The sequence below is a fragment of the Cinclus cinclus genome, chromosome 3 (assembly GCF_963662255.1).
Source record: "Cinclus cinclus chromosome 3, bCinCin1.1, whole genome shotgun sequence".
Classification (NCBI taxonomy): domain Eukaryota; kingdom Metazoa; phylum Chordata; class Aves; order Passeriformes; family Cinclidae; genus Cinclus; species Cinclus cinclus.
The window spans coordinates 44,931,378-44,959,246 of NC_085048.1; the positions used below are offsets into that span (position 1 = coordinate 44,931,378).

The 27,869-nt window shown below is 37.1% G+C and overlaps 1 protein-coding gene across 1 annotated transcript; it reads right to left on the bottom strand.

The window, feature by feature from the left end:
* Nucleotides 1–27,614, bottom strand: WASF1 (WASP family member 1). The gene is made up of 8 exons (XM_062488732.1): nucleotides 27,461–27,614; nucleotides 16,456–16,590; nucleotides 7,684–7,837; nucleotides 6,843–6,960; nucleotides 5,859–6,031; nucleotides 3,616–3,798; nucleotides 1,619–2,256; nucleotides 1–158 (listed from the first exon to the last, which is right to left on the bottom strand). Exons 1-8 carry the CDS (start codon nucleotides 27,591–27,593, stop codon nucleotides 1–3), a joined length of 1,692 nt encoding a protein of 563 aa, XP_062344716.1. The 5' UTR covers nucleotides 27,594–27,614.
* Between the last annotated feature and the right edge of the window lie 255 nt (nucleotides 27,615–27,869).

The following is a 27,869-nucleotide window of genomic DNA, read 5'->3' on the forward strand; positions in this document are numbered from 1 at the left end:
TTACTCTAGCCAATCTACTTCATCAAATTCTGAATCATCTTCTGAATCACTGTATTCCACAGCAATGCGACGGGAGAGGATAGTGGCAACATCATTCTCAATGCGCTCGTGCTTAGCTTCTTGTTCCCTCTGCTCTTCCACCTTGCGGAGCTGAATACCTGGAGAACATCAGATCACAAACACGTCACTCTCCTCCTTCACCACTGTAAATGTATTTAGCTCATGAGTCACAAAATGCTTTGCAAGCAAAAACAAAGAAGACGCTGTCCTGCTCAGGTAGAAATTCTTTTGTCACGCTTTTGAAGAGAGGAGTGTCAGAATTGCAGTGGCAGACAGGATCTTGGGTCATTCTACTGTAATATCCTGGTTCTGATTTCCCATTAAAATTAATTTTTAGTACCACTGTAAGTGATTAAGCTGTTTTGCTATTTGCATTTCCAAATGTTTTCTAGACTCTCAGTTCTTAATTTTAATGCAAGTTTATAGCTGAGTATCCTAACAAGAGAGGACCTCTTGTAACCCTGTTTTTTATCATGTAATGATTTGATTTGGGAGGAAGTATTACTTGGAGATCAAAGCTGTGGTAACTCGAACCTTTGTTTCTTGGGCATGACTTGGTAAAAAGTATTTTCAGCAATGACCTTGATTATACCAGCAGGCTCTATTTTCTCTTTTTTGCTGACATTCCTTACGCGTGTTCAGGCACCCCTGTTGTACTCAACTGTTGTCAACATTTCTTTAGACTTCAATGATGTTATCAATTCATGTGCATAGAGACATGCAAGAATATTTTGAATTAGTGCTATAGCCTATCTGCTGATATTACAGTACCATACAGATTCTGTGCTTTGCTGCGCGTGCAGGGGAAGAGTAGAAGAATGTAGGATTTGAAACATTTGAGAGATCTTAACTACTGAAACACACCCCACCGTTCAAAATGCAGCACACACAGTGCAGCAGGGATTTTCCTGGCCATGGGCATCATAAGCTGAAAGGTACAGCTGGCAGACCCAGCTCCTCATGAAATCATCAGGAAAACACTGCCCCACAGCTCTGACCTTCCCTTGCACTCTGCCATGGGCACCTTGCAATGCAAAGGCTGCTCCACAGCTGTGTCCAGATCAGATACTTAACAGCTTGAAGTCTTCAGCAATCATTTCTCAACATCGCTTATATCTTGTTGTAATACAGTGACAGATGATCAAAATTCCAATGCCAATTGATCAGTTTTCCTTTTATCTAACAGTCTGTGAAAACCAATGTTTTTGTCTTCTACGCAATCTATAGATGATCAGAAATAGCTATTTTGCAGGTAAACAGAAGTGGAAAGATAATCTCCACAGATTATCTACAAACACATGTATGTTTTTCTGTAATCTAACTTCCACAGATAACCAGTTTTGCCATCCAAACTAAACATCTGATAAGTGCAATTACAAATTGAAAAAAACCTGTTTACTTGGCAATGCATACACTGTAGAGGATAGAAAACAGAAACAGACCTAAGAATGCATTCCTCTAACTTCTTACACGTGTGAAATATTCCATCTCTCAAAGGTCATGTGTATTTAGCAGGTTTCTGAGATTGTTCTTTTAGCTGTTTAATAACCAATGTTACCTTTCCGTATTGCTTCCAGCAGAACGCTTCTAGCATCACTGATTACAGGAAGAGTTGAAGGATGGCGTTTGGGCTCAGGAGCAGGAATCACTTGGGCTGGTGGAGATGGAGGCATTATGGGTGCATGAGGGCCAGGGACGATAGTTGTGGGAGGAGGATGCAGAACAGGAGGAGGGTGAGAAAGGTTTGCAACTGTGACAGGGGAGGAGGGTCGAATGCCAGGAGGTGGCAGAGGAGGAGGTGGGGGTGGTGGAGGAAGTCCCTGTACTTCAGCTTGTGGAGGAACTGGGTGAACAGGTACAGCTTCACACACTTGGGTGGCTCTAGTGACAGGTGGAGAGGGTTGTGCTAGGGGAGGAGCCACTGGAGGTGGAGCTGGATGAAGAACTCCAGGAGCTATCTGGAGAGGAGCTGGTGGAGGTGGCACAGCAGGGGCCTGCAGAGCAGCTGTGGGAGGGGGTGGTGGGGGTGGGACTGGGGGTGGAGGAGTGGAAGTCATTGCAGCTCTTAATGATGAAGTCGACAAAGCAGATGGCAGAGGTGGTGGTGGTGGAGGAGGAGGAGTGGGGCTCACAAACACCGGTGTTCTGCCTGTTGCTGGTGACTGAGGACGATTTTCTACCAAGCCAGGAGTAGAACTGCAACACCCAATAACAGAACAAAGTAGTTAGAGCTATAGAGTGGAAAAAATAGTTATAGATTCACTTCTGCAGCTTAAGAACATTGAAACCTGGGCATTAAAGAGCATTATGTACTATGATGATTTCAGGGTGTTTGTCCACACCTCATAAACAAGGAAGTCTAATTTTCAGTATGGAGCATGCATGGGGTTTCCAAAAGACCTCTGCTCAAATTCAGTTATTAAACAAATTTATGTTCTTATACAAAGTACCTGCATCTTTATCAAAGGTTTCCTATACTAGTACAATTCTTCCTTGTTGTCCTTAAGTAAATCCAAATTATTTTTCACAAGCCAGGGAACTAGTAATTGATTAACTGCTTTGATTCACAGAGCTTTAAAACGAAAACAAAACAATGCAAACAGTGAGGACAAGTTAATTTGAAATATATATTTAAGGTGTGATGACAAAATGAGTGAGACTAATATCAAAGGTCATCACTTCTATGTACAGAGAGGTACAGTTCTATGCTAGATACTCATTATAGGACAATGGATAGGTGAACTGAAGAAAACAAGAGAGAACTGTCCTTTCCTGAAAGACTTATTTTCCTGAAACACCAATAGAGGATTTCTTTAAACTGTTGTGGTAAATTAATCTAAAGAGTTATGCATTTTACTGTATGATCTCCAAAGCAGTAAAAATCATTCTTTTCAGGAGACTAACATCTTGCTAATGTAATAACCCCATCTGAATGAATTGTCTTCTATTCTGTTGTATGTACCTGACCATGAAGTAAGACTTTCGGTATAAAATAATAGGGGAGTGATAAAGAAATTTTCACCTCTAGAAAATATTGTCTGTATGTATTCACTTCTGAAAAGGTACAAAGAAATAGAAAATAAAAACACTTTGGGAGAGGGAATCACTTGCAATTTAGCAAATGCAATGACTACACAGTTTTGACAGCTGACTGTCTTACTGTAATATAGTCTTCTTTTCATGCAGGCTGAAACACAGCTCAGTTGTACAAATTTCCAAAGCTCCAAAGCTACATCCTGAAATACTAACATATTTCACAGAAACATTTTCCATACAGTTGTCTCGCCATTTAACTCAGAAGGCAGCACGGTCACAGTATTAATGGCAAGGGAGACCTGTCTCCATCAGAGCACCCTGCGGGATTTAGATGCCTGCCTTCCCATCCAGCTCCTGGCAGCCCTGTTCCTGCAGGCTTGCTGGGGCTGTGGGTTTCCATAGCCCCTGGGACGCCTGGGATTTCTGGGCAGCGCAGAAAGAGCGCTAACAACTGTCAGCGGGGCTGCAGAGAACTAAAGCAGCCCCGGGAGATCTGCAGGTGGCTTTTCTGGCGGGTACCTAACGCAGGGAGGCACGGGCTTCACTTCCGCAGCTCCGTGCATGGGAGGCGGCGGCGGCGGCGGCTCGTGGGGCCTGACCAGCACGCGCTCCTCGGCTCTGCTCAGGAGCTCAGACATCTGGCTGTAGGGCAGCGCAGAAAGGGAATACGATCCGTCGATGTGGTCCACGTATGCTTGAGATCTGTAGGAAAACAGGGAGAAGTGATCCAACTCCACCTTTAGTAAGAGTAAGCATTAGTGACCTCAGCTACTGTTTTATACTTCAGTCTGACTTCCAAATGCAAGCGTCTTCTCCCCACTAACGTTGCATATTGTACAGTGTGGCTTTTCAATAATTTACCCCACTTTCCCTGTTATTGCTTCTAGCAGCTCAAGGGTTTGATTTTGATGGGTATATCAGATAGTTTCTACAGCATATGTGTGACCTCAGTGTTCATTAGTCACATTATTTTGGGTTAAATAAACACAGCAATACGACCAGAACTACTCTTCTTTTATAACATTCATGAAATAGCCATCAGTGTTACGATGGTAGAATTTACAACTGAATAATTTAGCTGAATTTCTGTCAGAGGATCTTTATTCCAATATATACAGAGAACTTGCTGCCTTAATAGACGTAGGACTCAATCAATATCTATTATTGAGTAGTAGCAGTAAAAAAAGGGTGATTCAACTTGTTAGTGACAACTTTAGGCACACCTCAAGGACCTGATCAGTTAGTAAATTTTAATTAACTATTCAATTACATCTTTTTATTTTAAAAACTCTCAATTAAATTCAGAGCAAAAGTGTTTGTAGAATATTTTCCAACAAGTGGAGCAACACTGCCACCACTGTAGTATCTTAGCCTATTAAATTCTTCAGGGGTGATAATCTTCCTCATTCATTCCAAAGCATGGTGCTGTTCTGTATCTGAACAACATGTTCTGCACATGCAGTGCTCTCAAGCACTTTGGAATTATTAATAATTGCATTATTAGTACTGAGCTAATCAAGGTTCAGGCCAGGGTCCTGGATATAAAACAAGAATGTCAAAAGTGGAACCCAACATACAACACAACAAAAGGACAGCAGGAAAGCAGATGTTTCTGCCAATGACTTGACACAGCAGTTTACAGAGATACTATAAAGCTGCTCCTAGAAAAATGCTAATCATCATAACTTAATTTGTACCCCACTGAGTGAAACGCACCGAGAGCATTTCCCCATTCTGAATTGAACTAAGTTTTCTACAAGCAGGTTTTTCTACTTTTCACTCAACAAACACTCTCTCCCAGAGTTGTCATAATTACTCACGATCACTACTGAGCTTGTTTGAAGGCCTTACAAAGCCAAACAAAATACTCTCTTATGGTGTGCTTTTGACCACAGAAAGATAGGGGGAAAAATGAATTTGTCCTCCCAGTTTTTGGGAGGACAATAAATACTTTTTAATTTAAAAAAACAAAACCAAAAACCAAACCAACCAACCAAACATACATAAAAAAACCCCACCAACAACAACAAAACAAAACACCCAAAACCTCCTAACCAAAAATATATCCCCAAATGTCCTAACATTACTTGTCAGACTTCTTTGCTATCAGATGTTTCTTGGGTAGTAGAATGGACTTGATTTTGTACCAAGACCAGAAGCATAAGCACAGCAGGTGTTTACCATGTGAAATGCTACTTTTAGCCACCAGCAAATAAGTGCTGTGAAATGAGAATTCAACAGGTTGGATTCTGTAATAGGCTATAACCAGAAATGTCAATCAAATAATGGATTTGTTCAAGAGTAAAGAGAAGCTCAGCATTCTCATTTGAGTTCCAAGTGGACGTTTGTTCACATCACACACACACACACACACACACACACACGATATATTCTTGGCAGTGTCTGCTTAAGAAAAATCAAGAGGCTGGAATAATGGGAATTTTGTAGGTCAGGACTGGAAGGTAGTGACACACCTGTGTGCCAGCTTACAGCAGTGACACTACACCTTCATCAAGCTGCAGAGGACAACACATCCTCAAGGATACAATGAGGATACATGCTACCCTTAAAAACAACAACATAGTAACTACTCCTTTAAGGACTCACTAAGAATTTTAAAACTGAGTTTTGGTTAAGCTACATCAGTGATTTCCAGTGCCTTTCAACGGGAGCAGTGGCATCTCGTCACTGACCATTTCTCACGCGTGTTCACTACGCAGTACAAATACACTTCATAAAGGATAGAAAAAACAAAAAGAAACCTTGATTCGAAATGTGAAGCTGGGCCATTAGAAACTTCAATGTGCTTATGTAAGAGGTTAGCATCATCTTCTGCGAGCTCTGGACCTTGGGCTAACTTCTGCCACTCTCTCCGTCTGTCATGAGGTGCCCTTGGCACTTTCTCTGGTTCATGAGGGCGATCTAGATTTTTCTGCTGTAGGAGAGTTGTGCAAACAAAACTGACAACTGAGACAGTTTTTTTTTAATTACTTGCACATAAACATCAGCCACAAAATTATGAAAAACAATCCCATTTCAAATGCAAGAAAAATTTGCTTGCAGGCTAAACATAATATATAGAACAGAAAGACTTGTAAGAGCCAGAAACATGAGTCTAGTGGATAAGTAACTGAATAATAGAGAGAAAAATACCTGTTTAAGTAGCTTTTTTTTCTAAATCTGAAATCAAATTATGAAACTGACCCTCATATTTACTCTCTCTACTATGTATGAAACATACAGAATAATGCTCAAACAAAAAAGCAGCATTACCTTTTGCAAAAGTGCCTGTTTAATTTTAAGAAAATATAAGCAAAGTGTTTTATTCCTACTAATTTATTTCTAGTTTAAACATATCTATTAGAATGTCATTTAAGCTTTTTCACCTGTAAGATTGTCAAAATTTTGTCTTAAAAGTAAGTGTTTAAGTGAAATTCTTTATGTGAAATTCTTTATTCCTGCTGTATTCCTCCTTTTTGAGTGACTGCTAGAATACTTAAAAATTTTGGCAAAAGTTGGTTACATTAAGACAGCATGAAAGCTTTAGGTTCTTTTTATATTATTTACTACTACTACTGCTACTATTATTTTATTGCTAAATTTGATGGAACTGAATGAATAAAAGTAGCTTTAGTTGAATAAAGATGACTCTGTCAAGTCTGGATTGCTATTAAAGTAGCCTATCTGCAAGCAAATCCTTTCTAGGAAAAAAACAAAGAAAAGCCATATAAAGTTAACATATGTACCTTCTGCTTCCTCTTTTCTTTTCTTTTGTCCTCCGTGTCCTGCAACATTTTTTCCTTCCACAGGTCAAAGAAATATGAAGGATTGGTATAGAACTTCAAACCCTCTTTTCCATCATCCCTGAAATACAGTGACACAAACAGGGCACACTATTTATTTGACAAGACATGAATCCAAACATTAAGACAAACAAGGGCATATTAAGGAATATAAAGTATCTCAGGCCCTGAAATGTTTCAGTGAGGAGCACAAAAGAGATGATCATTGACCTCCTGCACCATCACTTTTCATTATCTTTCCTGGCATTCAAGGTCCTAATTTTAAAAAGATAACTTTAACACAAGTTCCAGACAACAATAACAACAGAAAAAAAGGTGTCATAAATCAGAGAACTCCCACTCCAGTAACTCAAATCTTGCTGTTAAAATATTGACCAAATTTGTGTGGCTGCTCATGTTCAGCTATTGATTCAAACTGAATCTCTGGGACAGCAAACAACATTCATTTCCATTGAAGATCCTTCTTTCTACACACTTACCTTAATTAAGCTAAGTTTAATTTCTTCACTTCACATTCAGATAAATTACACGGTTAAATAAATACAGAAAATAAAAACTATTTTCCTACCATGTTACACTGAGTTAAGATTTGAGTAAAATGGAGCGAAATTGTAATGCTTATATAGTGTCTTCTTCTGCTTTCATTACTCCAGCAGCTTCACAGTTTTCTAGTCTGGCTCCTTAAATATTCAAATGTTACTGAATGTGAGCAAGGTGCATGGATATATCCTCTCTATTACACAAAAGAAGCTAGAAATGGTTTCTAATTATTTTTTTTACTAACCTGTAAGGGGTGAGAATGTTAAGTGGTGGAGGCTGTTCACAAATATCGTAAGTTTCTTGCAAAGGAATTGGCAGAGTTTTGCGGTCAAACAGCTGTTGATCTTGAATCGTGGAACTCCGGAAAGCTTTTCTCATTGTAATGTCCTGCAGTGACACTGAAAGGGGATATGGCCATTTAAAAAAATCCCACCAGATAAATTTTGTTCAGATTAATCTGGAATTGCCTAATGTCGGTTAAAATATAAAACACTACTGCTTGAATCTTGGGCATTTTACAGCAAATACAGATTCATCAACCTGTGGCAAGATATTGCCAGGCTACGTGAAAAACATGGCTGTAATGTGGTAGCACATTATCCTCTATTTAGCTTCACTGGAAATTTTTCTCACCTAGGTATCAGAACTCTGTGTTTCCTGAGTAGTTCAACAAATTGTGTACTGTAGCTGTAAAATATCATTCAACAGTCCAGAAGTAGCTAATAACATTTACCAACTCCATTTCACAATCTTTTGCTCATAAAAACTGCTCTCTATCTTCAGGTATAGATTCTACCTTTATGGCATCAGCAAGCCAGACTTTGCATTCCTTGCATGTAGGCAGCAGCTCCACTGAGGGCCCACTGAGATGCCAAACCAGCAAATCACTTAAGCTTATGCTACTGAGATCAATAGGCTTTTAATAGGAGGTGATTCTATCTTCCAACACATGAAAATAGTCAAATGTTTTTTAATCCGTTTAAACAACTTCTCTGCCTAATTCAGAGTCACCTTGACTTTTAAGCACGGTCGTTAGGAATAATCAATTACCTTTATGTAAGATCCAAAGGAAAACAATACTACATGAAAACAACACATGGAACAGGGACTGCAACTATTTTTACCCACTCCTGGCAAAGCCTACATATCTTTCTCAATTTCAAAAGAGTTTTTTCTATTTCATTAAAATTTAGCTAAAGATTAATGGAAAAGTGACCACAACTGATAAGCTTTGCAGTTTTAATTCTGGAAACAGTATACCTATTTTAGTCTCATATTTCTCTCCCTCCCTGGTCTTCAGTTACTGCACCTGTAAAGTCCAGGTGTGTCTTAAAGCTACCTTTGCAACCAGCATGAAACTTCCATTAGATAAAGTAGCAGATCTTTTAATTAGTTTTGTCTCTTTTTTTTTAAATCACAAACAATACTGAAAACACTTTTCTGCCATAGTAGCAAGGAGCATTTTCAGTACATACATTCTATCTATAAATAATTATGTTTATTGTATAGAATCAGATTTATAGTAATGCCCCTTTATGCAAGATGAGAGGACAACTCTACCCCTGCCCTGCTATCACTAGGGCCTTTATTAACAATTTAGAGAAAAACCTGATTAAGCTGAAGGCTGGTTTGTTTTTTTACTCGGGTTCCTGTAACACATACAAGTGTACACATACATGTGTACATACACCAAGCTGGGTTTCTACTGTGTGATCACAAAGGGGCAGAAGGTAGGATTTTTTTCCAGAAGGCCTGCAGTTCCTGGAATGTTCTGTCTTCTTACCTAAGCATATTGGCAACATCCTTTGTGAGGCTAAAGATGGGATTTATTTGATTTTCAGCCGGGCTTTTGAAGTTTATTACACTTGGCAAGGTTGTGTATTCCTGGAGAAGTTTCCTCCTTTACACCCTTAGGTTCTAATTCATCACAGTGTCTTTTATTCTTTTTAATAGCTTTAATTAGCTGCTCAGAAGCCTTTTTAAGTGTGTGAAAGAAGTATTATAATGTCTGAATGTCAGCTAGGAGTCTCAGTTTCTGTAGGTATTTTTGCAGACATAAATAACCCTATATATTTTGTAGCTGTCATGAAGTACAGGTTGTTATCAGCTGGCAAAAGTTCAGTTAGAATAACTGAGGTTTACCTCATCTAAAAATTTAAGTCTTAGATCTTTTTATACTTCAGCTGCTTTTCCTTTGGGTTGTTGGTTATACAAATAACACCAAATGTACTTGCTCAGAGTTGCTTGGCAATCCTGCAAGATTTCTGTGTGTCATATATTGGAGATATTTCCAACAAAAGTATAAGTTAGTATACTTCTCTTTGAACCTGTATACATTCTGAAGACAATGAAATTAATCAATTTATTCTAATAAATAAATACAGTACTTTGGTTTAATATTAAAATGCTCACAGATTATATGACACCGTATTATTGACACTGTTACACAAACTCCTTATTAGCACTCCATCTCTTCAATGAGCAAGCACCGCCAGTCTAATTCATAATTTCCCTTTTCTTGCTCAAAACTGTACATTTTGTACACATGAACAGGGGGGGTAACACACCAGAGGATAAAAATTCAATCAATCAATCAATCAATCAATCAATCCCCAACAATAACCGTAATAATTTTCTCTCTAAACCTAAGACACACAACAGAGGGCTTCATGGAAAAGTTACATTGTAGAATTTCAAACTGCATATCCTATGCTGATAACCTGTAACAGGCATTCCCTGAAAAGCACACCATTATTCCAAACAACAGACTACATTAGGACAGGATTACTCAGGAAACGGAAGGATGTGGCACACAAAATACGGAGAGTCATGACATGGATATAACTCGCCTACACACAGGGATCAGGTAAATCCCACGTCGCACACCCAGCGTAATCCTGGGCTGTGCACGGTTTGGCTTACAATGCCACTTGTTCAGCTTGCCAGCTGGCAAAGAGACTAAAGCCCTCCCCGTGTGGTTTACAGCCTCAGCAGGGGGAAGATGTGAAAACCTGGCTGGTCCCACCCGGCTTTGGCTGATTGACAAACTGGCACTGCAAGGGGACAGGTCAGACAAATTGGATGTATGAATTCATGTGTGAGAAGAGATGAGCGGCTGAAGGAGGAGCTGGAAAAGCTGTAGGTATTTGACTTGATGCTGGTAGATTTATGCTTCCAGTTGCTTAATTCCTTACAGGCACCAGAACTTTTTGTATAGCCCAAGATCCTAAATTTGATATGGATATATTTTTCTGAAAGTCCACCTACTACACCACTTGTGTTTACTACAATTAACAAAAAATGGGGTCTTGAATAACTTCCTTAAATGTTCATATTGAGATCTTCACAATTTAATTTGAAGATTCATTCAACAATCTAAACAAATGCCTGTTTGTCTTTATTGTGTCTGTTGTTTGGATTGTAAGAAAAGACAATATATCAGCCAATCTAACCCTCTGTATACAACAATATTTTCCACAAAAATTTGTCTGTCAGAAAGCTAAACTGTCAACCTTTCTTTCTTGGTTTTAAAAAAGAGATGCCTTGCCTTCCTTGGAAAGGAAGGGTATTTAAATTGCACTCTGATGAGATACAATAACTGTTTCTTTTGGAGTGAAGTAAAAACTAAATAAAAGCACATTTGTAATGCATATACTAAATAATGTTTTATCTCTTGGCAAGCATCTCATTAAACTGCAATCCTCAATTTATAGTAAAAGTCAGGTATAGAGCACACCAGTGCACTGACAGAAAGTAGCTACTTTTAACTTTTCAAATACATTAAATACTACATTTTACTTCACCAAAAGGAAAAAAGAAAAGCTCCTAGATCTATTTTTATTCTTTTACACTCACTCAACTACACAATTTATGATTAGGTTCTAGGCCAAAAATACCATTCTCCTAAAGACAATAAATAAATAAATAAAACATATACATTCCTCTTAAAAACTTGCTCTCTTAATACTTCATGCAGAATTTCATCCTGGCAACTTTCAAGACTTTAAACTCTGGAAAATCACAGCTGTAACTCCCTGCAGAACTAACTGACTAGGAGAAAATTCATACAAATCAAAGGACTCGGTTGCCCACAGTTCCTTTCTCTGTTCAGAATCTTACCCAACAATTTGAAAAGTGCAAAGAGGAAAGAATGATGCTCTCAGACAAATAACTTAGTTGTAAATTGCCCATTAAAGGTAATTAATTGGTAGGGAGTGTTGCTGTAGAAAATTCTAAGGTAAAGATTTGTGTGATTCAGTTCCTAAAGACACTGCAATCTCAAAGTCTGATTTCTACCTTATCTATTTTATATTTTTAATTATTATTCATTTAAACAATGACCAGAATGCACACATATTGGGTTTCTCTGCCATCAGAATACTCTGACTGTGGGTTTGATAAGGAGAGAGATTATTTCTGTAGATCCGACATGACTCTTGGGCTTGTCCCCTACACAAGAAACAGAAATTTTCTGAAATACCGCTCTAAAAATTTCCAAAACAGCTCAAGAACTCCTTGGATAGAGAATGTATGTCGCTTAACTACTACAGGTAAACAAAAAGAAGATGTAAATGTTAGAGCAATCATTTTAGGACGACTCAGAAGCTGATTCAAATACATCATGTAGAACAAGCAAGCCCCATTAAGATGTGAATTACCCACGAGCATCATTGCCCACTGAATCTGCTGGTGAGCCTCAACAAAACCACCACATTGTTTAGCAAATGGTATTTTCTCCACATCCCTCTTTCTATACACAAAATATGCAGTATCATGGTCTTACCATGGAACTATTAAGCCTTGGACACACTAATTTAAAATTGATTTACTTACTACATAACCCACAAATTTAATCAAGGGCATAAGAAAATTGGAGAAGGAACATGGAGAGCAGTTGAAGCCCAGCCCACCTGCTCAGAATCTTGAGAGGGAAATACACTGAAATCCAACTTTAAGTAGAGATGTGCAAGGAAAAGTGACCTGCTATATAATTTAACAGCCTTTATTTGCCTTTGAGGGTAAAATTTCTAATGAATGAATTGACAATGGTGTTACTCTCCACTTAATATAGTACATGTGGAGATCATCAATCAATTTTCATGTGGTCCCTGTCCTTAATTTTGATTACATTTATACTCTTTTATACTCAGCAAAATCTTCTTCAGAGGCTAAGGACAGTGAGCTGCCTGTTAAACTGGGATTTACTGCACTTTCCTTTTAAGTCTCACAATGGGCTGAGTATCCAGACTTTGAAGTTGACCAAGTCTCCCATTTCCAGCAGTACAGAGACCACAATTATCTGTCAAGCTTTTTAGGTTTCTCCCCACCAAATGTCTCCTTTTTTGCACATAGCAAAATGTCAAATCTGTTTTTGGCATTAGTCCAGCCAAAATTTTGAACCACTATTGTTTTAATGACAGGGCAATAATTATAGAATGCTTAGAAAAGCAATGAATACATGTATTCAAAGGCAGAAGCCTATTGAAACACTATTCAATTCCTTTCCTGAAGTGTGCCAGGCTGCTCACCCACAGCACTTCTGCCATTAGGTTTATTTAAGTTGCTTGTCACAGTTGTAACGAATATACTATAAAAATCAAGACTTTGATACTTTACCTTTGAGATTAAAATACTCTGGTTTGAGGTTTAAATATAATTAGGCAGCTTACATTGAAAGAACCACTAAATTAATACCAAAATAGTCTGATAAACACCGAGTTTATGATTTTCCTTCTGCCCTGATATTATTTATTTCTGAGTAACACAAAACTCATGACACTATACTTCAGAGCTGTACCATGTATCAGCATTTAAAAGAAAGAGCCATATAAATGTTAAAGTTAATATTCTTTTCAAAACTGTCAGATTTCTATAGCTATGACATTATTCACTGTTAGCAGTACTTCACATTTAAGAGGCACAATTAAATCCACAAAAATTTGATAAATTAAGAAAAATATTATTTATTTATACAATATGCATATATATGGACAGTTAGTAATGTTACTTATAAAGTAAATAGTGAAATGAAAAATGGTTGCAAAGAAACTATACTCAGGATCTATTTTCTCACCTATGAGGATACCTTATATTGCAGATCTAGTGAAGCTGTCAACCTTACTTCAGCTTTATAGCAAGAATGTGTTTTCTCAGTCCTAAAAGGACCACAAATATTACTCTTCGATACATGTGGGCTTGTTTCCCATACAATTGAAATAAAGTTGAGTTTACTGACGGAAAGCAGAGGATTTCTTTTTGTCTGCATAAAAGTTTGGTATCTTCTGAGGTGAAAAACCAACATGTATGTGAAAAGAACAAAGTATTTTAAAAATCTATTAAAACAGGAAATCAATAACACCGAGAAATCAAGAATTTGAAAAGAGTGTAATAATTCAAACCAAACTAAGTTCATAACAACTCTTCTATGACAGAAAAATTGTGCACAAGGAGTTAGGCTCCTAAAGATACAGTCTTAACCTTGGCTTTATTCTTTCACAGAGACACTGTAATAATTCAAAATGAGAAAACACAGAGACTGTTCAAACAAATTCAGAGCTTTTTATCACTCTGACTCTACTAGAAACATCTTGTCAAGTATCTGCATCTCGTTTAGTGAATCTGACTTGGGCTGGTTTTGTTCATGCCACTTAGCTTTAAATGAATCTTAATTTCCTTCTCTTGTGTAATAGCATGAGCCCAAAGGAGCCCATTAAATCTTCTATTACTGCCTCCTGGCAAAGAGCAGATGAGACTCATTTCACAAGTATATCCCATTTTATTCATGCTGTTAGCTGAGTAGAAGTACTGAAAGTTGCTTAATTCTTGCATAGAGTTAGAAAAGGTAAATTCAGATATTCCCCCTTCCCTCCCCCCTTCATTCATTAGCATCCTTCAGCTACTGCAGTCCACACTAGGACTAAACATAAACTATTTGTGATGGATTTCTAAAGTCAAGCCCAAAACAGTATACTGAAGGAAAAAAGTTTCCTGATCCCTAACTTTTAAGGAAATGGGATATCAAATGTGTCCTCACCTCTTTTGTCCTCATCTGGTGACTCATTCCAGGTAGATGCTTGTGAATAAGGAGAACTGGGTACAGCTCAGGGGCTGGATATTCTTAAGTTAATAAAAACAGTAATTTAACAGCTCCTGACACTGAGGACTGGATGTGTTTCTCTGAAGTCACTGCTGCTCTAAGGTGTGAGACAAATTTAGGGGAACACGCTGAAGTCACCCTGAGCCACGCTGGACTTCATTGTGAAGACCTACTCACAGCCCTGTTTCCTCAACTGCAGTTTGTACCTTTCTTTAGCTATACACTTTAGCAAACACTACAGCACACATGGTTCTCTGAACATGTGTTGGTATGGTGCATTGGGGACTGCACACTATTTAAATCTACTTCTAGTAATTCTCTAACATCAAATGATTACAGATTTTTGGTCCTGAAACTGAGAACAAAACTTGCCAAAGGTTTTTTACATGGAATAGTACAATTTTCCATCTTGCTATTGTGTAACATCCCTGGATGTTTTAACTCAATGGTTTAATATGGTCTCTCCATTCTATGGAAATGTGAATTATTAACATAATTAGATATGTTCATTAGATATATATCAACATACCTCCCTCTCTGATTTAAACCAAAACTAGGCTGTCAAGTGTAAGGGTAGAAATGCCATTAACATTCTGGAGTGTTACAGTTTTTTTCAAGATTTCAACTGATGACAATTTATTATCATACAAGGTACGTACTTTTTATCATTATCCAGTCATGGCAAAAATGCCCTGGTTTGGGCAGGAGGAGACTTAATTTTTTCTTAGTATCTGATATAGTGCTCTGTTTGGGATCTAGCATGAGAATAATGCTGATAACACACTGATGTTTTAGCTGTTGCTGAGCAGTGGTCAAAGACTCTTCAGCTTCTAACTCCATCCTACCAGTGAGCAGGATGGGAGAGCATAAGGAGCTGGGAAGAGACCCAGCCATAACAGCGGACCCAAACTGGCCAAAGAGACCTTCTATACCATATGGTATCATGCTCACCAGATAAACCCAGGGGAAAAGGTGTCTGGGGGCTGGGCTGCTGCTCAGGAACTGGCTGGGCATCAGTCAGCAGGTGGTGAGCAATTGCACTGTGCATCACTTGTTCTGTATATCCTAATATTATTATTGATGTTTTCCCTTAATTTTCTGCCCTATTAAAGTGTCTTTATCTCAACCCACAAATTTTCCCTTTTTTCCCCCCCCCGATTATTTCCTTCCTCCCACTGTGGAGCAGGGATGAGCAAGTGGATGTGTGGTGTTTAACTGCCTGCCAGGTTAAACCACAACAATTGGATAAAGAGGTGTATGGGAGTGATTTATACTCAGTTATCAGGAGACTTGGAAAATCCCATTAATGTAAGAATTCCCCTAGGCAAGTCATGATTTTGTGGAAAATCTGCTACTAGCTGTGAACAGCTGTCTTTTAAAATCTGTTCTAAAATTAATGTCACGTGAAATACAGAATCAAACTTCCCTTTGCCTAATTTTCCTACTGGTGAAATTTTGACATCTATAACCAAAGATAACCTGATGACCACTCTCCTGGTTTGACACTTCATTTGTTCTGTATATACAATTGTAATCACACAATGTAACATGCTTACATTCCATGAAAATTAGTAGAAAGATTTAAAAATGGTATAGACTTACCTCCAAGCATTCACATAATATTACATAATATTATTAATATTCCAAACACATAACACTACTGAAGTGACAGATACTCCTGTAGCCATTTTTATGTAAATTCCTTAGTATCATGCAGTAACCATGAAAACACTCAGCTCAGAAAGCTGCTCAAGGCTATAAAAGAAACCTGAAGCAAAAATAGAAATGGACCTTTCTTATGATACTTAGCTCTGAGTTCTTATAAATATGATTTAAACTATTAAACTATTATTTCTATTTCACCTATCAGTGCTGTCTGAGTGGCAAAATAAGAAATCCTCCCTGCAGGAGGTAACTTACATTCCTCTTCCTTTGGATCAAGTTGTGTAACACTGACAGATAAGCGATCTACACGTTCTTGTAAGGAGTTGACTCTAAATGAGAAACTGTGTGCTTCGTTGAAAAGTTCACCAAATATATCTTCAGCATATTTACCTGAAACATGGAGAAAAAAATAAAATCCAAGCATATCACAAGACAGGCAAATGATTTCTTACTGTTACAATTAAGCAATTCTAAGATGCATGAGTATCACTTGTAACAACCTGTACTTACTGAGTCCATTAAGAGTCCTTTAGAAAAGCAAACAGAAGTTAAATACTTAATATGCAATTTATTTACCAGAAATGAAATTATTTAATACATTGTGGGACAGATATTTAGCTGTTATAAAATTATTTAACTGTGCTGATATGCATGGAACTGGACTGCACAGTTTCTTGGATATTTCTAAAAGGACAGCTTCCAGTATCTGAAGATGCTCCTGTCTGAGTCGTAACTAATCTTTGAATTTACCTCAACACTGTTCTCAAAATGGAGCACACCTTCCACTCCTGCTGTACAGAGAACTTTACAAAAAAGGAAGATTGGATATTCACATCTAGGTAAATTGGAACCAGCCTATTCAAAAATACACACTAAAATAATAAATCCTACTTTGAAGGATTAAAATTCTAGTAACTGACCAATTTACACTAAAGTAAAAAAAAACCCAAACAACCAAAAAGACCTCATTTGTTCACATCAATACACATCATGCTTTTAGCACAAAGGAGCAAGAGATTAAAATATTATGACAAAAGGATCAGTAATGAGTTTCTTTTCTACAGAATACTCCACATACTGCTTCTAATGCTCTCAAGACTCCATTTGAGTAGTCTGCCAATGTCACTGGAAAAACCCCACCATATTACACAGCAGAATGTGTAGCCACACTTCTGAAATACAATGTGATAGCTTTCAAAACCATCTATGATACTGTGCATATGTAATTCATGAACTGTTTGTGCACTTATGTTGGTTTTGGAAGTATAAATCTCACAAATTTCTAACTACCTGTTTTGCACTCAAGTTCTGACAGGTATAAAAGGAAAGGATAGCTGTGGAAATTCTGCCTTTGGTGAGCAATACATTTGGAAGTATACATAAAAACGAGGACATTTTTATATAAACACATCAAAAGAACAAAAATTAAATCCCTCCAGGTATTGTGGAAACTACTTAAAGATGCTGTGTAGTAAGCACAAAGCCAGCACATACCATTTATTAAGACTTAGGTAACAGCAATAGAAAAGCAGCATGACTATAAACAATGGAATATAAAAGAGGATATCAGAAGAAATATACAGAAGAAGAAAATAGAAGAGGAACAACTAGCAAACTAACAATAAATATCCCTTCAAACACATGAGGAATAAGAAAGCCTGCCAGGGAGTCTGCAGAGCTGACTGGCCATGAAAATATAAAGTAATACAGAGAAGACAAGACCCCTGTGGACAAGCTAATTTAACACTTCCCACTGGTATCCACCGAAGGGAACTGGAGAGATCCTGATGCCAGAACTCACTGTGGGAGGCTCAAAGAAACTGAAGGGCCTATATAAAAATTACAAAACTAGATGAACAAAATGATCAGCAAACATTAGGAGCAATTGTAAATCTCCTTATACAGACTGAAACACTCAACAACAAGGTTCCATTTTTTTTCATGGAACATCCTGAGAGCTACAGACCTATAAACCTGACATCCATACAAATTAGTATAGATCATTATGAAGAATTGAATTAGCAGACATCAGGATGACTCATGACAGAAGAGGCAGCACAGCTTTTGTAAAGGGAAATCTCTGAATGGTTTAGAAGCACAGGGATAAAGCGCTCTGATCTACTAAGAGTTCCAAGAGAGTTTAGAAAGTCCTTAATCAAATGGTTTGGGGAAAACTTAGCAGATGGGGCATACAAAAGAAATGGCACAGATAAATAATTCCTCAAAAGGTAGAAAACGGGGCATAGGAGTAAATCACCAGTCTTCACAGTCAAGGAAGGTGAATTTTACTAAGTTTCTATGTTGGGATCCATGTTATTTAAGATACATGCAAATTACTTGGGGAAAAAACCGACATTGAAATTTGCCAATGATACAAAGTCATGAAAAAGAAACACACTGAGCATTAGGAAATACAGACAAACTTCAGATGGTTAGAGAGGCTTCCAGGCTGAAAAGTGCTGGAAGCAGGGAGATTAGTAGGAATATCCTATATGCTGTCTTCCTCTCATTCTTGGAGCACTGCAAACAGCCACAGTGAGAAGCAGAACAAAGGTGCTCCCATTCTGAGAACCTCTGTCTCCTAGCACAAGTCCACAGAAAAATACAGATGGAAAGTTAGTAAAAGTCTTAGCTGGCAACTCACCTAACATAAGACTTTCTAATATGTCTTGAAACTTAGAAAAGTTTATGTTCTTTAACCTGTACCTGAAGCAAGTGAAATTACTTAAAAATGTGATCCACTAAGAACAAGATTGTTGAAGTTTTAATATGCAGATACTAAAAATCTAATGCATTTCAGATAATATGTTCAGAACTATTAACTTTAATTAGATAACTCACATAACATTCAGGGACATACAAACTAAATTTAAAGTCAAATATAAAACTTCATGTATTGAATCAAAAATTAATTTGGGGCAGGGCTTTAAAATCCAGTAACTTCCCTTTTATAAGTGTATTTTGAGGCTAAACTTCTAACTGTATTATTTAATCAGGCTTAAAATTCATCTACCTCATTAATGAGCTCCAATTGCAAATAATCTGTCTTGGAAATATTTTCATTATGTTGCATACAGCCACAAACATACTGCAAGGAATAATTTGCCTGTGCTTATGAACACTTATCCTCGAATGGGAAATACATTAAAAACCACCTGTCATATTTGAAGTGGTATGCCAACCATGATGTCTCCACCTACTGTGTGCTGGTGGTCTCTTTATTTAGCCAGAGGTATATTTAACCAAATGCTTCCTCTGGCAAAGCAAAATGTTTGCTTTTTGTGAAAAGTACAACTGCCATTCCAAAGAATACTATATGTGAATGTATAAATACGTACTCATAATCCAGTATCTGTGTTGCCATCTCTGTGTATAGGAATCTATCTTCAGTTTTGAATGGACTACAAAGGACACTATTACAGGTGATAATACCAAACAAAGTGTCACAAACTCAAATAAGTAAAAGAAAGTATGAAAAAAAAGCACGCTAGTAAACAAAGCTGATCTCATTCCACATAATTTATAGGTAATATGTCAGAAGAGTAAGAATGCAAAATTAATTCCATTATACAATGAATATTCCAAAGTATCATTACCACTTCAGAAAATTAGCAATATTATGGGTCTGCTGAAAAGCTCTACACTTGTTTCACACAGTACAACAAAGAGAATTACAGTTCATTATGACAATTAAAATATTAACACCTTAGGATCCTGCTGAGAGTTGGATACATAATACCAGATCAGAAAGATCAGTAGATCAGTGGTCTTGTTTGCCTAGTAAATTAAATGACAATATAGACTTCTGCAATTAAATTAATTCAACGTCTGTGAGAAGCTTATTTTACTGTATTTGCAAAACGTGCTTGGCATTTATTTTTATTAACAGAGCACTTAAAAAAATTAACTAAGAGGACACATTATTATTGAGTTTTAATTAAGGAATTTATTATTCACCTTATTATTATTTTCGTAACTTTTCCTTGTGTATCAAAGGGTTCTGACCACCTTCAGTAAGAATTAAACCTTCAGTAAGAAAGGGATAGAGGAATGAAGCTCTCTGTGTTGTCAGTCAGTATCCTTTTTTTGTGACAAATAAAATATCTTAGAAACAAAGTTCTGTTCTTCCTCCCCTCTATAACATGCATGTACTTTGATGGCTTTTTAACCAAATATTTTTCTGACTTTTGAAACACACCTGAGCTGAAAAGAGAACAGTGGCTAGTAGCTACTAACTGCAAACAGAGTAAAAATTATACTGCTTACTACCTTCCTCATTTTTTAAAAAAATTAAAATCACCAAAACTTGTATCATCCACTCCATTTTCATTCATTACCATGGCAATAAGCATACAATGATTTATAAAATGTCAAAAAAATACTGATTAGTTTTACAGTGCTTTGCTTTCACCAAATGTCCCTTCTAATTTATCTCCTAATTTCCCCCCATAATTGCTTAAGCATTTGTCCAGCCTCCCTGGCTTCTATCCACAAATGAATAATTGCTAATTATCCAACACCCTAAAATGAAGACATACTAAGGTAAAAGAAATGGGAATTTTTGTCTTGTTCTGGGGGGACTGGATATATATCAGATGAACTGAAGTCAACTGCAACCTCCACATCAGGTTCTGGACAGTACTTCAGGCTAATTAAATAAAGCATGACAAAGAGATGTCTTCACAGACTTTATTATTGCGTTGTACAAATTCTTAGAACCACACCAAGGATTAGGGCACACACCAGCAACCCTCTCCAAACTCCAGTCCTTAAATCCACCTGAACTCGGGCATTCTCAATAGGAAAGGTCATTTAAATTAATCATTTTGCAACACTAGATCAGTTACCAACAGATTTAGTTACAGGCTTTCAGACAACGAGTGGGACATGAGTCCTGAACCAGGACTTGTAGAAGAGGTCACTTCTTTACTATCCTTCTGCATTGTTAAAGAAAAAGAATTCCAAACTCTTCAGCTGCATCCCAACCTAAAGCAGCACCCTGCAGATCAGTTATGGCACAGGCAGCCTTTGTGAAACATGGTTTGAATTTGATGGAGTACCTGGATGGACACATTGACCACACACAGTGCTCAGTGCCATAAACTAGCATAATACTTTTGAAATTCAGGAAGATGACAGGTAAAACTCAGGTCAATGCAAAATGCAGCAAGCAGGACATTCAAAATAAGTCAATTGTTCAATCTTGCTAGAAGTATTGATCTTAAATAACTTAGCCTTAAGTGATCTGTCAGACTTCCAAGGCTCAGTGATATGTGTTTACATATTTTAACATTTACAAACCTAAAATCTAATGCGACACATTTATCATTGAACTAAATTATAAAAAGAGATAATATATTAAATATTTGGTGACATTATTAAGGGCTATGTCACTAAAATTAATATTACTACTATTCAATATTAAAATAATAAATATGTTGATATATTGAATTACACAAACCCCAAAACAATATTAGTTTAAAAATATGAATTTGGCAATTAAAAAAAATTGGTAAAACATCTAAGAATAAGCTTAGAATTCAGTCTGTTACCCACCTACACACTATTATTCCTTGATTTCTATTATTTAATTCCTGTTCACACACTATACAATATTCTTGTCCACTACAATTTCTAAAAAGTAAAGGTACAGAACAAGAATAGCTGTAAAACCTGTCATGTCCCACTGCCGAAACCCTTCCCAATGCACTTACACTATGCAAAATTACATTATTCACTAATTAATGGTTCCTTTCTACACAATATAGTGTATTTATTAGAAAATATTCTCTCAGGATAATTAGTTACCATATAATCCACTCACAATATATAAGCAAGGTTCCTTCATAAAGCAAAACAGGAAAGTTATTCTAAGTCTATTAATATATTTTTCCTCCTCCATTATTTCTGACATATAATTTAACATATCCATAGCCTGTTGATTCAGCTTCAGATCTTCACTACATAATTTACTTTTTGCAAAAAAATGAGATGTATCTGAGTTTGAAAGTCTGGGTTTATTTCTCATCAGGATTATTTCAGTCTCACAGCTCGGTGATTAGGAAACAGACTAAGAGCTAGGAGACTCAGCTTGGAGATAAGAACCTTGGTAGATCCTTGGGAACTTCATTGGTTATAGCTGAGCAAGCTCTGAAAAATGACATACTCAATACATAGCACTGATGCTAATTAGAAACTTTCGTTAATGAAAGTGTAAGGGCAGTCCACAAGGATTATAGTAGGAGTATCAGAGTACTGAGGAGACAGCTTGATTCCTTTAGCCAGGAAAATTGAACCAGATATTTATCAGACAACCTGACCAGGGCATGAAAAGTATCAAATAAACTTTGTTAAAGGCCTTATCAAGAGCAGGTCTGATGCTTCCTGTTGACATGCAAAAAGAAAAAAAAAATCAGTCTACAAAAATCTTCAGCTATGGGAGTCTGAGATATCATTTGTTACTACCACTGAGGACATTATCAAGTGAGCTAGCTGAGATTACCATTACGTATCCAGAAATCTGTGAAAGAGACTGCTGAGAGCTGAATTTATGTGGAAAGTAGCAGTGCTAATGATCAATTCACAAGGAAATCTTGCTCTTCCTTTCATTCTAACATAACCTGAATTCACTGCTTTATGTAGGCAAGGAATTAATGACAGGTGGGACTTCTTTCTGCTAACACATAGTTGCCTTCAATGAAACTTTATTGACCACTTACTCATCCTCTCATTACCATTCAGGATGGACAGAAAACAGTGTCACATTGCCACTGCTGCAGAGATGACATCAAGAAATCAGATAGAAGATTCTGACAGGATGGGGCTCTCTCATGCTCAGTTAGGCTTTAGTTTTCAAGTCCATCAGTTTCCTTACACCTTGTGCACAAGAATACTTTCTCCTGTGTTCCCTGCAATTGTAGTAATAACGAATTAAGAGGAGTGACTAATGAAGAAAATTCACAATGAATGTCCTCCTGAACACACTGAGAAGGAGCACGGGCAGGGCAAGATGCAACATGGGGGTTCTGCTGTTTCTGGAATACTGACTGAAACTCTAGCTGCAGATCTGCAGACTTAATTCCAATCATGCAGCATGCAGGAATCTTACCATGTGCTGAAGATGTTGTCCACACAGGGTGAAGAGAGAGGCTGGTCTTTGAGCTCAAGAGGCCTGGTTCTAAAAAGTAGTTGCAGTCCCAACACCTTGAGGCTAAGTATTTCTGGAGAAACATTTCCCACTTACTGAACGTTAACACCTTAAGCCATAACAAACTGAAGGTTTCCCTGAGCTGAAAAAGTGTTTCTCAAAAGATAAAAGTGTCTCTCATAAGATTAACACTTTTGGAGAAGGCATGGTAAGCAAAACATACGAAAGAAAAGTAGAAGTGTGTCTGAGAAGAAAAAATAAGAGGGAGAAAAAATTTGCTCCGAAGTCAGGCTTCCACTCCTGAAAACTAACAAATAAGGGGCAAGGAAAAGAAAGAATTAGAAGAACATGGTAAAAATAGATATACTACACAGACAAGATAGAAGAAGGGAAAAGGCTACAAAAGGTTCAATGTTAAGTGAAAATTGTTTTCACTAACATATAAGGCACTCCAGCTTAGCAGAATTATGCAGCATTCTCTTCAGTTATGCAGAGGTAAAAGGAAAAATGGGGAATGTCATCTTGCTATGATTGAATAAAAGGCCTAGTCTGAATGCCTGCAATGCAAATATACATTAAAGGCACATACTCAAAAAGAGGAATGTTCTCCTCCCTAGAAGGAGGTGTCAGAGACTGGGGCTGAGAACAAACCCTATCAGTTAGGCGTCTTATGTGGTACCGAGATTCTGTGTCCATGGAACAGCTGAATAAAAGGAAAAACAAGATTGGTCAATAGCTGTGAACAAAATGAGGAGGCTACATTCACACAAGAGAACTATTTACCCCCCTTCTAACAACAGCACAGCTGCACAATGCTATCAGTTGTGTTTCATGTATGCAGGAATGTTATGGCCTGACATACACCAATGTATAGAGAACTGGAGTAATAATGTATGTGCAATATTGCTGCAAACAATAGGCAAGCACTTCCTCAAAGCAGATACTGTTAGAAAGAAAGAAATACAGGGAAGAATGGCTAGGAAACTAAGACAGCTGCTGCTGTTGTCCAGAGAGTTTCTGTTCTGCCACAGTGCTAAGAAAAGCTGTCAGAAAACAGATCCTTTTATGAAGTAAGAGAAGACTGGGAATAGATGGGGGAAAAAAATTACTTACTGCCAATTTTGTATGTTGTATCAAGACAGACTGATGTGTTTTCATGCTCCAGGGATAAAGGCAAGGACTATCACTCAAAGCAGAAATAAATATTTCGTCCTTTCATCTCTACTTCTTTTAAAGGCCAAAAAATTTCTCAAACTGAACAATTAGAAGCAGGACATCAAATAAGCTATGAAAGGTTTGATGATTTTTATGGAGACACATGGCAGTTATCACTGAGGTACTGATGTAAAGCTCTTTCAATTTTATACTGAAACACAGGAAAACAAAATTCCTGTAATTTCATAGGTATTTTTTCTCCTTGTATATCCTACTTAAATGTAGTAGCCAAGATCATAGAAACACAATCCTGTTCAGGTTAAAAGACCTCCAGAAGTCATCTAGTCCAACACCTTGTGCAAAGTAGATCCAATTAGATCCAGCTGCTTGAGTAATTCAGTTGAGTTGTTAATATCTTCAAGATATTAACAGGTCCGATGACATACATGACAAAACTCCATGCTTATTTTTCCTCAATAATGACTTTAGGCATTGTTTAGAGTACTGGAGGCTCCAATTCCATGACAGCGCTCTTTTTCCATATCATGTGAGAAGAAAGGTTAAGACTGCCTGGTCATGAGAATCATAACCATAATGGCAGAAGTCTGATCCCCTATTTGAGGGTCAGCAAATGACAAATTTAGAGGCAGAGATGACAGATTACTAATCAGGTCAAAGACAATTCATTTGAATTTGCATAACTTTACCAGCAAAAGCAGAAGCAGCTTCGGTTTAAAGGGAAAGAAACCCTACCAGAGCTCTGTTTCCACCCTCGGAGTAAAGTCTCATTTCATCTACAATTTAAAGGCTGATTCTCAAACATACACATTATCCATGGAAAACAAAAAGGGAAGGACTGCAGAGAAGTTGGTTGCCAGGGGATTGCTGCAACTGCTGCATGCCTGCTGGCTGTGACTCATAGGCAACTATTAAAATTTATCTGCATGTCAGCAGACCTCACTGAACACCCCTAACAGTGACACACCAAGTGAAGCCTGGTTATTTGCGTTTAAGCATGAGACACAAAATTCCTATTCCATAACTCCTGAATATTTTTGAATTTGTATTACTTCAAGCATAAACAGGCAGAAAAGCTAAAATAACCCTGGAAAAAAATACTTTCACAAGTACCCAAACCTTTGAAACATGATCCCCATTTTTAAAGAAGAGTCCTTAGCGCTGCTGACAAATAAGGACTGTTTTGCAAAATATGTTCTATTTTAATTGTAGGAAAAAGGTTTTTATTTGTTTTTTCTTTTTTTTTTTTTTTTTTGTTAAAAACACACAGAGTATCAGATTAAAATATTGGTATAAACACATGAATGCATGTTCCAGGGAAGAACTACACTGCTTTTACAAAGAAGAGCTACATGCAATTATGGTCACATTCTCTTGCAAGTGTTTCTCTGTCCTACATGCTAGGCAAACCATGCAACAAATGGGTAAGCATTCAATGGATATTCTTAATTTCTTTTTTTCTTCCTTAATTGAATCCTTTCTGTTCTAGTATTGCTGCATCCTAACCTCCTAAGCAGCAGTATATACAACATCAGACGTAAGATCTGTATATCAAGAAAACATAGCAAAGGCAGCTAAATCTCAACAGGTCAGTCTGAGACCATGATGTTGGGTTAGAAGTTACTGTTGGGATTTTTAAGATCAAATAATACTTCCAAATAAAAATGCCAAACAGATATTTGGCATGCCACCTACAAAAGCAAATTCCCCCAGATGAAGCCTACAATCAAGTAAGAATTTCTAAAACAAGCAAACTAAACTAAAATAATACAACATTAATAAGAGTGACTTGGAAAGAGAAGCTAGTACATGAGCAGCTAGTCTGAGAAGGGCTTTTGGCAGAATGAAGCAAAACCACAGATGGTGATCATATACTGGATCCTGATAGGATATGCTCTTGGTTCACTGAAAAGTATTCACATGGTTACTTTCCTTTGTTGCTACAGCTATATTACTAATGTTCTTATTTATGTGCTCTAAGCATTCCTGTCTCAATTCCGTAATTTGGTGTCCTCAGTTAAGTCTTCCACCTAATGGCACCCTAACAGCTTTGAAAGGCTGCCACAACAGACTCACCATACAGCATATAATCAAACCAATAATTAAATCAATCTAATCAACAAATTAGGCTACATCACCAGTGACTCTAAGAAAATGATGGAGCTGAAAGACTTTTTACATTGTAGATGCATATACATGCACATTTAAATATTTAATGCATTGGTAGTTTTAGTAATGTCCTAGAGGTTAAAAAGCACTTGTAGTATTGGAAGTTCAAAATGTGATCATGCTGGTTCACCTGACAATTTATTAAGCTGCTGTAACTTAAAGAAAAAACAAGCCAGAGATCAGCCTTGTCAGCAAAACTCCTTCAGAGCTTCAGAGCTCAGGAAGTATTCACTTCTCTCAAGTGCAACAAAGGTAAAATCGTTGACAGAGGGAGAAAAGGAAGAAAAATCTTTAACTATTTAAAATACATATAATAATTACATTTCTGGGTTTACTATTTCAAAAGGCAACTCTTTTCAACTCTTTTTTTTTTCCTGAATGACCACAACACGACCAAGGGTTTAAGCTGAGAGAATTAAGCAAACAGATACATATGTCATTAAGTCATATTCCCTGCTCAAGAATTGCTCTAAGGTTAACATTTACTGAGTTCCATTATTATTATTTGCATTCTATTAATTACCAGCTATTTTTTCCTGTCATATTCCACTGGTAACAGAAATATATGGATGAACTGCTTTAAGACATGCTGCTAGAAAAGGTCCTAGTTTTCTTTCACAGATGTCCATGCTAGACACTACCCACAAAAGCACTACATTCCAGACCCAGTGACAATTTTCTACTGAGAATTTGACAAGTGTTTAAAACTTCAAACACTGTGACTGTAAAATACATTATTTCTAAATATAGCTATTAAGACAATGTACTTACTTAGGCTACTCAGTTGTCTGATTATATTTGCCAAGGAGATATTGGTGACACATTCCAATTCATTCTTGATACCTCGGGGCAGAGCTGTGTGGCACAAGTGCCTGGGGTCTATGTTCCTTTTTACCAGTGGCATTCTGAAATGTTTCAGAGGACCAGCAAACCTGTGAAGAAAATAGACACAGCACTGTTATAATTTTAATTGCAAATATTTTAAATTCAGGTTATGTCTGAATTTAAATTGACTAATCCTAACAGATAGAAGTAGCTCCGTAGTACTGATGGAATTCATTGCTCTGTGAGTACCTAAATATTTTCTTCTTGGCCCAAAGAAAGATTATTTCATTCTCTCTCTTTAAATCTTTACCTGACTCTGATTCCAGTGAAGCGACAATTTTTTACAGTTCTTGTT

Coding starts and splice junctions, on each gene's coding strand:
- WASF1 (XM_062488732.1), bottom strand. CDS start 27,593: ATGCCACTGGTAAAAAGGAACATAGACCCCAGGCACTTGTGCCACACA. Junction 16,591..27,460: donor CAGACAACTGAGTAGCCTAA/GTAAGTACATTG, acceptor TCCATGTTTCAG/GTAAATATGCTGAAGATATA. Junction 159..1,618: donor GCTGGAAGCAATACGGAAAG/GTAACATTGGTT, acceptor GATGTTCTCCAG/GTATTCAGCTCCGCAAGGTG.